Source organism: Balaenoptera acutorostrata, chromosome 13 (assembly GCF_949987535.1).
Source record: "Balaenoptera acutorostrata chromosome 13, mBalAcu1.1, whole genome shotgun sequence".
In the NCBI taxonomy this organism is placed as follows: domain Eukaryota; kingdom Metazoa; phylum Chordata; class Mammalia; order Artiodactyla; family Balaenopteridae; genus Balaenoptera; species Balaenoptera acutorostrata.
The window spans coordinates 69097437-69113496 of NC_080076.1; the positions used below are offsets into that span (position 1 = coordinate 69097437).

At 53.3% G+C, this 16060-nt stretch overlaps 1 protein-coding gene and 1 long non-coding RNA gene across 4 annotated transcripts in view; one reads left to right on the forward strand and one right to left on the reverse strand.

Moving 5' to 3' along the window:
* TPST2 (tyrosylprotein sulfotransferase 2) overlaps positions 1-16060 on the reverse strand; it is a 56638-nt gene that overhangs the window by 13977 nt on the left and 26601 nt on the right. For 2 of the 3 annotated variants that reach the window (XM_057526084.1, XM_057526083.1), the window contains exon 2: positions 1354-2247. In XM_057526084.1, coding sequence (XP_057382067.1) covers positions 1354-2183 — 830 coding nt within the window. In that variant the 5' untranslated portion in view covers positions 2184-2247. Of the gene's footprint in view, positions 1-1353; positions 2248-6664; positions 6737-16060 lie in introns of all 3 variants that reach the window. The other variant, XM_057526085.1, reaches the window with a different exon arrangement.
* On the forward strand, positions 5895-8614 carry LOC103003492 (uncharacterized). Its single transcript, XR_009004979.1, has 3 exons — positions 5895-6424; positions 7062-7333; positions 8008-8614. It is a non-coding gene; the product is annotated as an uncharacterized LOC103003492 (long non-coding RNA).

Consider the following 16060-nt stretch of genomic DNA (forward strand, 5'->3'; position numbering starts at 1 on the left):
AATACAAGGTGAAGAAAGGTTACACAGGAACATGACCAGCAGGACCCCAGTTTTATCAATATACCCTGATCAAGGACCAGCAAGCAACAAATCAAAATCTGGGTGTTGGGACTGTGGGTGGTTTTTCTTTCCTGTTTTATGTATTTTCCCAATTTCCTGCAATTAGGATGTATTCCTTTGGTCATCTGATGTCTTGTCATGATGATTTACAAAAATCCCAGCTCCAGCACCAACTGGTGGGGGTACCCAGCCCATGGGCACTTCGCTGCCAGGAGCTGCTGAGAGCCCCCCGCTCTGCTCAGGGATCAGGAGCTCTTGGGGGCAGAGCCTGGGAGGGTCCAGCCATGAAAGAAATGGGAGGCGCTGTCCCAGGAAGGACCGCCCTTCCACTGGGCTGTTAAGGATGCTTGCAACTGACCAGGATGGAGACACGGGGATGGCACACTCTGGTCCTGCACTGTCTCAGGAAAGGGACAGCCTCCTCAAAGGAGGAAGGCAGACAGCAAGGGACAGAAAGAGAGGGAGGATGGGTCCCAGCCACGGAGAGCTTGAGAACACAGGCACTGGAGTCCAACAGACCTGCATTCAAATCCTGGCACCACACTTTGCTAGCTGTGTGGCCTTAGGCGAGTAACTTTCCTGAGACTCAGTTTCTCCATCTGTAAAATGGGGATAAGAGCAGTTCCTATGTTCTAGGTGGCTGTGGGGATTAAAGGAATAATGATTGTTTGTGGCTTCACTCAGTGCTGGCCACACAGCAGACACTCAATAAATGAGAGTGAAGGTGAGCCTGATGAGTATTCCAATAAAAGCAAGATCAACACTGAAACGATGATAACGGGAATAAACCACCTAATGTGTATTAACCCATTTGATGTTCACACGTGAACATAGGTAGATTCTATCCCTATGCTACAGATGAGGAAATGGAAGCACAGATAGAGAGAATTACTTGGCTCAAGGTGACACAGCTAAAAAGTGGCAGACCTGGGATTCAAACCCAGACAGCCTGGTTCCAGAAACTATACTCTTAACCTTTACCTGCTACAGCTCAAAAGCATATTCACAGTTTGGAGAGGAGTGACTGCCCCATTTTTTGGATAATAAAGCCGAAGTTCAGAGAGGTACAGCGACTTATTCAATGCCACAGAGCTATGAGGTGGGAGATCTGGTTCAAGGCTGTGCTCTTAACCACTCTCTTCCCAGATCTTCTCCAGTACAACAGAGGAGGCTCAGAGAGGCACAGTGACTCGCCCAACGCCACACAGCTTGGAGGGGCAGAGCCGACCTTCCCACTGAGCGCTTCTGATTCCAGGACCAGGGGTCTGAGCGGAAGGCGGGGGCTCCACTCACTTGGACAGGGAGACGCCGCCGGGCTTGCCGATGAGGTCCTCATGGTGCAGGACGGCGTCGCTCCAGGCGATGCCGAGGAAGTCGAGGATGAGCTTGAGGGAGCGCCGGGGGTGCAGCACCAGCTGCTCGTAGTACACGGGCAGGCACTTGTCCTTGCCCACCTCCATGCACTGGGCGTACATCACCTCAATGGCCTTGTTCCACTTGGCAAGGCAGTCACGGTAGCTGCTGAGGTCGAAGCCGGCAATGGTGACCTTGCGGGTGATCATGGAGTGTACGGAGGCCCGGCCGTCCCGCACCATCAGCAGGAACTTGGAGTTGGGGAACAGGCGCGACAGGTAGACAGAGGACTTGAGCGTGAAGGGGTCTTTGTTGCAGAGGATGCGGGCCGGCTCTCCGTGCTTGGCGATCACCTCCAGGATGAAGGCCTGCATGGCGGCGTCTAGCACCTCGTCTGTCACACCCGCCTCGTCCAGCCGCAGCTTCTCCCGGCCCGACTTGGACCAGGCCTGGCGCATGGCCAGCACGCGGGGGATGATGCGGGTCTCCTCCCCGCAGCGCACCTCGGGGTGGGCGTCCAGCATCGCACGCATGAGCGTGGTGCCGCTCCGGGGCACGCCCCCCACGAAGATGAGCGGCATGGCCTTGCCGTAGCGGTACTCCACGTGGTCCGTGCCCACCATCACCAGGTCCTCCTGCTCCGGCCGCATGGCCCGCCGGGGGCCCAGCGCCGCCCGGCACTCCAGCACCTGCTGCCCCAGCTGGACCGCCAGCACCAGGGTCAGGGCGAAGCCGGCTGCCAGCAGTGCCCTCCGCACCGACAGGCGCATGCTGGGCCTGGGGCGGGGGGCGCGCTTCAGCGACAGGTGGGCGGGAGCCCCGCCGGGCTCACATCTGGGGAGAGAGAGGGACACGGGCGGTCAGGGAGGCCTGTGGGCCGCAGGCGCTTTACCATCCAGACCCCAAGAGCGGCAAGTATGAGGGTGCTGACATTCAGAGCAGAACGCTGCGGGGCACTGCATCCATCTTAACTCATGAGATCCTCCAACAACCCTAAGCGTAGCTGCTAGTATTACCTCAGGGGGCCCGATGGCCTGGGTTCAAATGCCTCCTGGCTACTTCCTAGCTGTGAGATCTTGCCCAGTTCCTTAACCACTCAATGCCTCAGTTTCCCCAACTGATAAATGGAAAGAGTAATAATTCTTTCAAAAATGGACTTTCTTGAAATACATTTATGTGAAATTCTTTAAAATGTGAAAATAATAAAGCACTAGAACATCAGATTTCAGCAGCACACTCGTTTGATAAAGACGGGTTTTGCCTGTTTTGTTCACGGCTGTCTCCCCAGCTCCTAGCACAGTGCCTGGCCCCTAGTAGATGCTTAACAAATATTTACAGAACGTGCTTGGGTCCAATGAGCGGGGCCTGGCACAGAGTAAGTACTAGGAAATGATTATGGTACAGCGAGCAGGAAAGCAAGGCACAGAGGGACTGTTCACAGCTGTCCAGCTGGAAAGGAGCCAGGCCAGGGTCCGTGATTTTGACCCAGGCCAGCAGGCCCATCAGCCGGCTCCGTGTCTGCTCTGAGTGACCACAGTCTGCCTCTGCAGGAGAGGCTTTGCAGAAGGTGCAAAATATCCTGGTCTGGGCTTCTTCCAGAATTGCCGTCCATTCATTCAGTCTTCACTCAGAAGCAATAAAAGGTGTCAGGCACCTGCTCGAGGCTGGAGACAGGACAGTGGGCGAGACAGCCAGGCCTCTGGCCTCAAGGAGCTTACAACCGAGTCGGGGATGTGGACGGTACACAAGCTACCGCCAGACCGTGATAACGGCTTGCGAAGAAATAAGCTGGACACCATGAGAGAGATCAAGAAGGGGAAGGAAGAGGGAGGTTAAGGAGGACTTCTTGGAGGAGGTGACGTCCAAGCTGAGACCTGGATGAGAGGGAGCTGGCGGTGTGAAAATGTGTGGAAAAGGTGCTCCAGGCAGAGGGAACGGAGGGTGCAAAACCCCGAGATGGGAGAGGGTTTGGCGTGTTCAAGAACCTGAGAGGAGGCTTCTGGGGCTGGAGGGGAGGGAAGGGGAAGATGGGGCGCAGCTGCCAGGCATGTCCTCAGGGGATGGGGAAGGAGCTGGACTGACTCTAAGGGCAGCCCCTGGGGAGAGGGCCTGCAGGGGTGGGAATGGGGGCGGGGAGGTCAGTCAGGAGGCTCCTGCCCGTGTCCTGGGGAGACTTGGGGATGCCTAGACTGGGGGGGTGACGTGTGAACAGGGGGAGGGGATGACTTAGGAAATGAATTATGACCCTGAGCCTAGCTCCTCACCCCTCCCAAATGTCACTAATACGGATGATGAGACCTCAATGCCAATTCTTTAGGTAGGGGCTGGTTTCAAAAAGTAGGGGTCCACCCAGCCCAGCCACCCCTTCTCGAGTCACTCAAATGTCAGATCTGTCCTCCCCAGTTTACCCTCGAGGCCCTTTGATTATGCAACCTCAGCCCAACGCAAAAGGTGCAGACTCAGATGCTGGACAGACAGCCCACCTCTGACCACCCAGCCCTTCTCTGCCTCACCTCTGCTGTGTTTCAGAACCTTCGTTTCCTCTCTCACCTCTTTCTAGAATCCAAGTGAGGGCTTGAGGTCTCTGGGCATTCAAGGAGTCAGATAGACCTGGGTTCAAATCCCAGCTCTGCCACTTCCTGTGTGGCTGTGTGAGCTTGGGCAACAGACTTCACTTCTCTGAGCCTCATCTGTAAAATGCGTCTAAGAGTGTCCACCTCAAAGGGCTATTATGAACATTAAATGACCCCCTTTAAGAACTTAAGAATGTGCCCGGCACATAGGGAGCATTTGAAAGAATATTAGCCATGATCACTGACTGGTTATTCATTTACCCCAACATTTCATGAGTTCCTACTGTGTGCGGGAGTTGGGCTATGGAGTTAAGAGACACAGCCTCAGCCCCCCGAGTCTACTCATACTGTGGACCCACACTAGGGAGGGGGTGACAGGTTCGACTTGTGTAGGTGAGGGAAGGCTTCCTGTAGAAGGTAGCCCTTATGCTGAGTTCTGAGCAGTGGACAGGGAAGAGTTTTGAACAGCCAGGTGGAGAAGAGAGAGAAGGGAGTTCCTGGCAAAGGGAACAGCCAGTGCAAAGTCACAGGCAGGAAAGAGCCCAGCATGATGGGGGCTTCAGGTGGCTTGGCGATATGGGACAGGGTCTGGAAGGTAATGAGTGGGAGGCGGCTTTCTTCTTTGGATGGGAGGTTCAGCCGAAACCACTAAAGGACCCGGTTGGCAGCTGGACCAATCCACCCACAAGGGCCTGGGCTGCCTGGGGCCCCTCAGGCCATAGCAAGTGGAAAATAAACATCAAAGCTGAAGAAGCACACAGCCTCGGGGCCTGAGGTCGAAACTGCTAAGAGGCCCTGGCATTTCCTGGCCATGTATCTTTGGGAGAGTCACTTCCTCCATCTAAGCCACAGTTTCCTCAGCTGCAAAGAGGGGTGGGTCCACTGACCTCAAAGGCTGCTGTGAGGGTTCTAGAAGCAACTGACAAAGCAAAGATGAGTCTCATCCGGGGGTTGCTGGCTTCTCTGAGCATCAGAAAATAGCTGGGGACCCTCTCCCCAGAAACCTGAGCCTATCATATACTGCTGAAACTGTTGGCAGTTCATGTGTACAATGGATTCATGTCTGGGATGGGGAAATCTAATTCCAGGGCTACTTTCAGGGGGGAGGCAGGCTGGACAGGACACAAAGTCCCTCAGAAATCCCTCTATGGAGCCCTTGGCTTCTTTAAATGCTCACTGAAATTCTCCCCTTAGACCTGAGAGTAGAATTCTGCCAATGATTATTATTTCAGCGTCAAAACCCTGGGGGACTGTCAATCACACTTTAGCTTGAATTAGTACAATCACCCTTTCTTCCTGACACTTGGTGGGGAGTGAGAGACTGAAGCTTTGGGGAACAGATGGCGATGGGGGATGCAGAGAAAGTGAGAAAAGGGGATAATTTGGGAAAGTGGTTTCCAAAAAGGATAGACACAGTGTGCCTGCCCCTGTGTGTGTGTGTGTGTGTGTGTGTGTGTGTGTGTGTACGTACTCTTCGAGCTTCTGTTTGGGGTTGGAAGTGATTTGGATACTAAATACCAGGGGAAAAGGCCTGGAAGAAGGGATAGACAGAATTTTTAAAAATGTTATCAACTCATGAGTTTTGCTTAATACTGAGCATTCATCTGGCTACAGCACTTCAAAACAAAGCACTGAGTTGTGTGTTTTACATTTACAGAGCACATCCTCTGCTAAAGCTTATTCCATGCCTCACGTAGCGGGATGCTCTCCGCCACCTCCGGGGTAGGGACGCCTCCTGCCCAGCAAGCAGCTCCGAGGGAAGAGGCAACTTGCCCGAGATGGATGGCATGGCTGGAGTGGCAGGCCTGGGTCAGGCCAGGCTGAGGCTGAACTGTCCACTGTCCTTGGACAGGACCCAGCGAAGGGCTCATCTCAGTCGCCGGGAGCAAACAGCTCAAAGCGGGCAAGTCAGCCGTGAGCAGGAGACGGCACAGACCAGGAGGATGGCTTGAGAAGCAACGCAGGGCCGCTTGGCGGAGGGAGAGCAGCTGGGAGCCGAGGGAGCAGAAGGTGGCTCGGGACGCGGAACCAGAGACTCCGCCCACTCCAGGGAGGGCCAGACGGCCCAGCCCAGGGGCTCCGGCCTGCCCTCCGTCCCCACCACCCTGCTGGACGCTGTGGAGGGAGGTGTCCCGGCATCCTGGCAGTGAGGATGGTGGCTAAGACCCTCAGACTTGGAGTCTCACGGCCCCAGGTTCAAACCCAGCCCCTGCCACTTGCCAGCTGGAGAGCCGGACAACGGACTTCGCCTCTCTGAGCTTCTGTTTCCTCCTCCAAAAAAGGGGGGATGATAAGAACCTTTTCTCAGGGAGCTATTATGAGGTTCAGGGAGCTTTTGTGTGAAGCGCAAAGCAAGCACACCAAGAACACTGACGCTGGAAGGTGGCACGCAGAGGGTTTGATCCTGGCCGTGCCTTGAATCTGCTCACTAATGCCGGGTAAGTCCTGCCTGCTCTGGGACTCAGCCTTCTCCCATCACCAGGAGAATCATTTTCCTAAGGGATGAGGAAGAGCAGAGGCCTGCCCTCTCCACGCTGCTGGGATCCAGCTTTGTCTGGCACCGGATTTCTAACAGAGGAGAGAGCTGCCTGGGGGATTTTGCTTGGCTGCCCAATCAGGAGGCTGGGGGCTGTCCCTGGAGGAGCCGGGTCTCTGGGGGACCTTCGGGAAGCACTTACCTCCCCTGGACATTCTCATCCCTGGGATCTAGCCCTCGTGGCTGCTTGCTAAGACTCTCCGCGGGTTGAGCCCTGCAGAGGCAGAAGAGACGCTGCATTAGGTGCATTAGGGGTGGGTGCTATGGAGAGGGGCTGGGCCCCCTCGGAGGGGCAGAAGGGGATGCTGGGCTTCCCAAGGGTGCCCGGCAGTGACTCTGGGGGACGAGCGGCAAGGCAGGGACAGGCCACCTCAGCCCAAGATGTTGAAGCTGGGGTCTAAATTCACTGATTCAGCTAGGGAGTGAACTGGCCCACTTCTCAGGCAGAGGGGTGTGAGCTGAGAATCTGAGCTAAGGCACTGCTGCCTTAGGAAGTAATGGGTCTCTTACAACCGGGCTCTCCCTTCTTCCTGGCCCAGGGACCTTGGACTTCAGGAAAAGTAAATATAACAAGAGGCAACAACCACCACCACTGTACCACTAATCACCATCTGGAACTGCTGGGTATGGTCGAACAGGCTGTGCACTGCCCAAGTGCACTGCGTACCCAGCCTATGACAAATATGGCGCCCCCTGGAGTTGGACAATGCCGTGCCGCCGCTGCCACCTAACACTGACCAAATGCCTGCTGTGAGTGCCTTGTGCCATTTAATCCCCCAACGAGGAAGGTACGATACTCCCAATTTTACAGGTGAGGAAATGACACCAAGAGGAAGAGCAACTGACCCGGGGAACCAGGATTGCCATCCACATCTGTGAGACTCTGACGCCAAGCTCTTAACCACTGCATTAAAGGAATGGGCCGTGAATTCATAGGGTCTGGCATGAAGCCTGGCTGATGTGGAACCAAGGGGATCCTGGTGTACATGTCACTACTATGTCCTTACCATTTACTGGGGGAGGGGGTGGGTGGCAGATTTTTAGTCCAATTCTCGCCTTCTCCCATTTTACAGATGTGAAAATTGAGGCTTGGGAGCAAAAATCTCTTCACAGAGTCACAGAGTCTGAGGCTCAACTTCCCTTTGCTTTGTCCCAGCCCAAGAGGTGGGGTGGGGGTGGTTTAAGGATGCAGCTCTGGAGTTGGATGATTCCCTGACTAGGTAGATTGTTGTTCTTCTGAGCCTCGGTTTTCCTATGCTGTAAAATGGGCTATTGGGAGGTTTAAACAAGACAATAGCAAATACTCAAAAATCTCAGCGATTATTTTATTTGTGCCATGATGCAAATACATTGGGCGTAGGACCATTTTTGTGGTCCTTTCTCCCTTCCTATTCGCTCTCTCCTTGCCGCTATACAGTTTTTTTTCCTCTCCCTGAAATACCAGGGATTAGTATATCTAACCCCAGCCCCTCCCCCTCCTCGCAGCTACAGAATACGCAGGCCTGGCATTCCCAGGGCATATGGGTGGCCAGTGAAGAGAAGCCTGGTTCTTGGAATAACAACAAACACAATTAGGGACCAGGGCCCTTGAAGCTTTTCTGGAAACGAGATGGCTCAGGCCCAGCTGCCCTCAGGCAGCCCTTGAAATGCCAGAGAGTTCAAGAGGCCTGCCAGGCGGGCAGCTCCCACGGCCCCTTTCAGGGTGGTGAAACGGGGCTGTCAGAGCCTTCAGTCACTCAGAGCCGCGATGCCAAGACTCCGACATGATGCATTAGCCACAGGTCAGTATTTAAATTTAAATTAAGTAAAACGGGGACCTCCCTGGTGGCGCAGTGGTTAAGAATCCACCTGCCAATGCAGGGGACACGGGTTCGAGCCCTGGTTCGGGAAGATCCCACATGCCGCGGAGCAACTAAGCCCGTGCGCCACAACTATTGAGCCTGCACTCAAGAGCCTGCGAGCCATAACTACTGAGCCCATGCTCCACAACAAGAGAAGCCACCGCAGTGAGAAGCCCACGCACCTCAACGAAGAGTAGCCCGCGCTCGCCGCAACTAGAGAAAGCCGGTGTGCAGCAACGAAGACCCAACGCAGCCAAAATAAAATAAAATTTTAAAAATTAATTAAAAATAAATAAAATAAAATTAAATAAAATTTAAAATTCAGCTCCTCATTGGCACTGGTCACAATTCAAGAGCCCAGTGGCCCCCTGGGGGCTACCATACTGGGCAGAGCATATTTAGGATGGAGTCAGCACATGATGGCCCTTGGGCGAAATCCACCCCTCAGCCTGTTTGGTAAGGCCTGCAAGCTAAGAATGACTTTTATATATTTTTTTTTAGGGAAAGAGAAGGAAGAGGACGTGGGGCGGGGCAGGGTGGGGGAGGGGGAGGGGGAAGCAGCAGCAATAAGAAAAATTCTACGTGTTCCGCAAAACCTGAAATATTTACTATCTGGTCATTTATAGAAAAAGTTTTCAGGCCCCTGATCTAGAATATTCCCATCATTCACACAAAGTTCTATTGGATAACACAGACTTGGAAGACACATGAGAGGCATGCGGAGGGGTCATTGAGCCCTCCTTTTCTTGTAGGAGGAACATCAGCATTTATTAAGCACCACTGTATATTTAACACCAGACCAAGGGTGTTCCACACCGCTACCTCATTTTATCCTCACGACAACTCAATGGCAGGGCGGAGCAGGGAGGGGGAGCCTTGGTTCTCCAATTTACGGATGACAAAGGCCCATGGGGGTGCAGGGTAAGCACGACTATGCCAAAAAGCGAAACCACCAAGTCAACCGAACCAACCAGCAAACACAAACCCCATGTACGAAAAATGAGAAGGGAACAGACTCAAAATGCCACAGGGGTGGTAGGTGGTAATATTTTTCTCCTAAAAACACATGGTGTTGTTATATTACCTTGATCTATATAATAATAAAATGGCTAGTATTTTTTGAACTGTATGCCAGCCATAGTAGGGGGTCAGACTGCTTGGGCTCAAATCCTGGCTCCACCAGTTACTGGCTGTGTGATCTTGGCAAGTCACTTAACCTCTCTGAGCCTCAGTTTCCTTCTGTAAAATGGAGATGACAACAATACCTCCTAGGAGGCTCACCAGGGCACCAGGGCACTAGAAATGTGGCCAGTGTAAATGTGGAACTAGCCTCATACGAGTATTGGGAAGTATAAATGTTAGAACATGTTAGAACAGAACCTGGCACATAGCAAGTGTGCCTTACTAAGAGGGAAAGCCAGTTTCCAAATCTGGTTCTGACTTAGCAATAACATCCTTGGTCTCGTGTCACCTGGCTCATAAAATGGGGGCAGCAGGAGAGGATGGGAGAGGACTTCGCTCCCTTCCCACTGACCCATGGGCTGCCCTGAATGACCACTGGAAGGAAGGGGAGGGGAGGGGGCTGGTCAGTCTTCAAGATGCCCTTAGGCCAGATTCATTCATTCCCCAAATGTTTACTGAGCACGTACTATGCTTGGAAGTAGATGCTGGAACACGTCAAGGGCAGCACACCAAGGCCTCTGCCCTTACGGAGATGATGTTCTAGTGGGGACCCAGGAAACCAGCATGTCAGATAATCACGACTGTGACTGTGTAATGCCCCCGGTGGGGGGGAAGACATACCCTAAGGGGTCAGACTCACTTGAACTTTCCAATTCTGCATGATTTCTCCAAGCTCGGCAGATCAAGAGGTTCCCAAGATTGGGGGGCAGGGGTGGGGGGCTGGAGCACAGGACGCCAGCTCAGGGGGCAGGTCATGGCACTTGCAGAGGAGCCTTGGAGGGGTACCTGGTAGCCACATGCCCAAGCTCAGCTATCAGCCTTGCAAGCCCTCTCAGTGGGAACCAGCTCCCAAACATTCCATCACCATGGTGACCACCTACCCGGCTGGGCCCTGCGACCTCAATGCCCCAAGCCTCCCGAGCAGAGTAGGGGAGACCGGAGTTCCCCCTTCAGGATCCCTGGGGATCAGAGACCTCCAACCCACTCCGGAGGGAAGCCAGCCAAGAAGAGCCTGCCAGAATCCAATGGGGCAAGAGGAAGAGGCAAAAGAATAATTCCGAGGTTTTGGATGAGGCTTGAGCATAAGAAGCACCATGGGGTGGCTCAAGAGGAAAGAAGAAAAGCCAGGCTGCAGCGCAGCCTTCGAAATATTAGCTCATACTTGCCAAGCACTTTCTGTGCACCAGGTACTGAGCTAAGGGTTTTACATATATCACGGAATTTTGTCCTCACTACCCTGTCCATGACCCCATCTGACTCTCCCTTATTAACCATCTCTTTACTGGGGCTCAGAGAGGTAGGTTCACCTGCCCAAGGCCACACAGCTGGTAAGTGGGGGAGCTAAAAGGAAAACCCAAATCTTCCTCTCTCTCCATAGCCCATGCTCCTAGATCCAGGATCTCTCTTTCCTGACAAGCTTTGCATTTTTTTTTGACCTAAAATGATCAAAGCTGGACCCCCACGTGCCACCCTGCCTCCCTCTCAGAGGCCCAGTTCAGCACCCTGTTGGCACAAGCTCACAGAGGCCCAGTTCAGCACCCTGTTGGCACAAGCTCAGGGTGGGGAGTGATTAGGGCGGAGGTTACTTCTTGGCTCTTGTACTCAGAGGCTGGGTGTCCTGCGTCAATTCAGCTCTCCAAGCCTCAGTGTTGCCATCTGAGAAATGGGAGTAACACTTGGGACAAAGAGAGTCACGAGGAATTCCATAACTTCATCGTGCCCAGCACGGACGTGACTGAATATTATGATCACTGTCATCGCAGCACGCGGATGAAGACTGGAAGGAACCCGAAGACGAAGAAGCCAGTGGCCCGGTGAGGCGGGGTTGGCAAACTTCTGTGAAGGGCCAGGAAGCCAATGATTTTGGCCCCGTGGGTCAGAGGGTCTGTGACAGCTACCCACTCTGCCTCTGCACCGTGAAAGCAGCCAGAAACAACACATCCAGGAACGCACATGGTTGGGTTCCAGCCGAGACTATTTACGAAATCAGGCGGCGACCTCGATGCGTCCCTCAGACCATTGTGGGCCAGGCCCCTGCTCTGTATGAGCTCCCAGGGGAACTGGGACAAACCCACAAAACGCAAATGCCGCGGGTGACCGTGGAAGCCGGTGTATATTCGGGTTCTGGGCCCAATCTCGGCAGGACTAGTGGGAGGACTCAGGCAGCCGGCCTCTGGTGAGAAAAATGGGCAACTCGGGAAAATATTTGATATTTTTTAGAAAAAGAAATGCACGTGCGCACACGGAATCATCCGGTGTCTGGCCTGTTGCCAAGTAAAGATTTAAAGAGAGAGACTTGTGTGTGCCTGGCACTTTGCTGTGCATTTTGCCCCTAACAACCCGGGGAGTAGGAGAGGCATGCTTATTAGCCCCGTTTGACAGAGGCGGAAGCTGAGGCTCAGAGAGGTGAAGTGTGCAGCCCGAGGTCACACAGATAGGGACAGTCTGAGCCTGAAGTGGAACCCAGCTCTGTCTGATGCCAGAAGCCAAGCTTTTAACCATCACCCCCAAACCGCTACCCTGCCCAACTCATGGATGGGGGTGATGCATGTCCAAGGTCATGCAGCTACCCGGGGCAGTAACCAGCTCAGCCTCTTGGCTCCCATGTCCCAGCCTTGCCCCCAGCGCCTGGCGCAGCCCTCCCTCTGGGCTTCCTGTTCGGGAACACACGGGCCCCTGCCTGATAAAGAGTATAAACAGGAAAGGGCCAGGGTGACCTTGCAAGGCCTGGGCTTCCTGCACCCACGCCACACAACACACACACACACACACACACACACACACACACACACACACACACACACACACACACACACGCGACCTGTCTCCATTCCTGTCTAGAAGCTTCCAAAAGTAGGGGTGGGGGGGTGGGATGAGCACTGTAGTGAGAGCTGTACACACTGGGCCTGGAGTCCCGGTTCTGGTGGTTACTAGCAATGCAGCCTTGGCTGGAGCAGGGGAGGTAAAGAGCGATGCTACCTATCTCCTCTGCGCCTCAGTTTTCTCGTCTGTGGATGCTAATATGAACTGAGAGACAGCGCTCAGAGCTTTGTTACTGTATCCCTGTTATTTCTCCCCTTTAAGGTGGTTCGAAACCTCTGCGTGCATCAGAATCACCTGAAATTCTTAAAAGGCAGATTCCTGGGTCCTGCCCCCAAATATTCTAATTTGGAAGTTCCCCGACGGAGCCCAGGGATCTGCATTTACCGAGCGCTGCCCCTCCCCCTGAGCTATGAAACACTGCGTGGGGCACTGAATTCAGCATTTGAGGGCTATTTACTGGCCAGGCTCGGGGACTGCAGTGGTCCCAGCGTGGAGGCCAAGAGCCGGACAGGCCCAGGTACAGTCTGGGCTCACCCACCCACCAGCTGTGTGACCTTGAGCCAGCGACTTCTCCTTTCCGGGCCTTACTTGCCTCCTCTCCAGAATAAGGGTGCAAAGCGCACCCGCCTGGTGGGCTGTCGTGAGGCTGGCACACGGCGTGAACTTAGTGACATCGTTTCTTAGGAGAGACACAGGTCTGCCAGTGAGGAGTGTCAGGGCAACAGACACAGGACAGACAGACAAGCCACCCAGAGGGGGATGGACCCCAGGACAGGGGGTGTACACATCCGGGTGCTAGAGCTCCCAGGGCCACACCCAACGGTCAGCCGGACGGACCCCGCACAGGGCAGCGCCCAGCACCATCACTGACTCTCCCACAACCCGGAGGGAGAAAGCACCTCTCTGATCAGGGCACAAATAAGAAATGCAGACTAGGGAAGCGGCTGCCCATGCTCTCAGGGCGGTGCCGGGCAGCGGTAGGACTTGAACGCACGCCCAATCGGGTCTTTGAGCTTTCCGCTGCCATGGACCCCGTCAGCCATCTGGTGAAACCTACGGACCCCTTCCCAGAAGAGTGTTTTTAAATGGAATCAATTACGTAGGAGTAAAAGGAAACCATTTATAGTCGAGTCTGGCTAAGAACACACTGATGAAGACGCTGTGATACTGTCACCTATACGCGGCTTGATTAAAGCCATGAATAACCAGATCGAGGGGTGGGCCTCATAACGACTGTCATTTGCGTGTTGTGATGGGTAGAGGTGTCTGCGGCAACAGAAATATGATATGAAGATACATATGGTTTCTATTGGTGACCAAGGCCCAACTGCTGCTGCTACTATGACTGCCATTTGTCACCTACACTGATGCCTGGAGATGCTAATTAGTGTAAATAAAGATGTCATTTTTTTTCCTATCCAGATTCCTGGGCCCCTGGGAATCAAAGACTGTGACTCGGGGAGCCAGGAGCTGCACCCCTGCCTCAGGAGGGCCCTGGGCTCCCATTCCTCCCTCTCCCTGCCCATTTCCTCGCTCCACCATCGAACAAGAGCATGGGAAGGGTGTGTACCAGGAAAAGCTCGATGGCATATTCTGGGGTGTGGTTTAGTTGTTTTGATTTTATTTAAAAAATAAAAGGGACTTCCCTGGCGGTCCAGTGGTTAAGACTCTGAGCTTCCACTGCAGGGGGCCCAGGTTCGATCCCTGGTCAGGGAACTAAGATCCTACATGCCGTGTGGCACGGGGAAAAAATAAATAATTTTAAAAATAAATAAATAAAAATCAGAGACAATAGAACTATTATGAAGGGCATGTGACGTCCACCCATGCTGGCCTCACATGCCAGCACGTGACCTTGGAGAGTAACTCGAGTCAGAAGTGGGTGGAGGATATCAGGGACCGGAGTGGGGGTGACCTTGGCCTCAGACACTGCACACAGGGCCCTGAGGGGAAGCAGAACAAGGTGTCTGCATCTCCGTCGCCAGCAGAGGACAGAGTCCCAGGTATGTGGTCAGTCGGCCCGGGTGTACATCTGCCTCTGCTCCAGGCCCCTAGCGGTGTCCTCTCCTCTCCCTGGGCCTCAGTTTCCTCATCTGTAGAATGGGTCCACCAACTCTCACTAGCAAGGCTGCGGCGAGGATTTAACTGAGATGGAGGCTTAACTGTGAGAAAGCACAGAGGGCTGAGGTTGATGCTGTAGCTTTTGGATAAATATGGCTTCCACACGAACCTGCGAGACAGAAGTCAGCAATGGGGGGCAAGAGGGTGGGGAAAGGAGGTTGGCGGGGGCCCAGGCTGTAAGTAAGAAGCTTGGGGTTATCCTGGGGGCAGTGGGAAGTGGTGAGTGCTGGTGAGGTTGGGGCTCTGGGGGTGGACCCGGCTTTTTCTAGTGTAGGATGGCTTAGAAGGTGAGGGCTGGAGGCCAGGTGAGAGGTGCCGGGGGATCCAGGGACCACCTCAAAGGAGAGGAGACGGAGGACAGAGGGAAGAAGGTGGCCAAGAGGCCAAATGCTCTGGGCCAGAGGAGGTGACACGGAGACTCCACTCTAGCCTCAGGCCAGGCAAACTCACAGCCTTTCTTGCCATGGGCCTCACCGGCCTCATCTGTCCAATGGGAGCCGGAAGGGAGAAAGTGGCCAGGGAGCGCCTGGCGACTCAACGGAGAGCGAGAGGTTTGCCTGGCAGGGCCGGGATGATGAGGCCTTGACCACAAAATTTAAGGGGGTGCCCCCAACTCAGTAATCAAGATCAATAACATTTTAATGCAATGTTTAAAAACGAATGCCCAAAAACAATGATGAACAAAACATCACATTTTTAAATAGGATAAATAATGGCACTATGCTAAGCTGTATTAGAGCCTGAGGCAAAAGGGAAACAAATCAGTAATACTGATCCTGTCTTTGTTTAAAATGTGGGCATATTGTTCATCATGGATATTTTTTCATCGATTTAGATTTTTTTCTGCTAACGGCTTTACTGAGCTCTAATTCATATATTGTAAATTCACCTATTTAAAATGTACAATTCAACGGTTTTTCGTGCATTCAGAGTTGTGCAAATATCACCACGATCAATTTTAGAATATCTTCATCACCCCACGGAGAAGCCCCGCACTCAAGCTACACGCCCTACTCCTCCTCCCCCCAGCCCCTGGAAACCACTAATCTATTGGGTTGGCCAAAAAGTTCGTTCTGGTTTTTCATAACATTTTAGGGAAAAACCCAAACAAACTTTATGGCCAACCCAATACTTTGTCTCTATGGATTTGCCTCTTCCGAACATTTCATATAAACGGAATAACATAAAACGGGGTCTTTAGCTTCTTTCCTTTAGCATAATGCTTTCAAGGTTCACCCATTGGTTTTGATTTTTTTTTTAAATTTGCATTAAAACAGTACTTATCTTGATTGCTGAGCTTTGGGGCACTCCCTTAAATTCTGTACCCAAGTCAAGTGCCTCATATACCTAATCTCAGCCCTGGGTCTTGGGATCCCTCCAGACTAAACCCGGGTATCTGCAAACCCTAAATTGAGAACACAGTTCTGTTCACACTGTACCCAGGAGCTGGGGAGCTTGGGACCCCCCCCCCCAAACCACCCCCGGCCTTGACAGCAAAGGATGCTGGGAGTCCCTTGAGGAAATCCATGTGGAGTGGTGGAAATGGGTCCCCACAAAGCCCCACTCCTCCT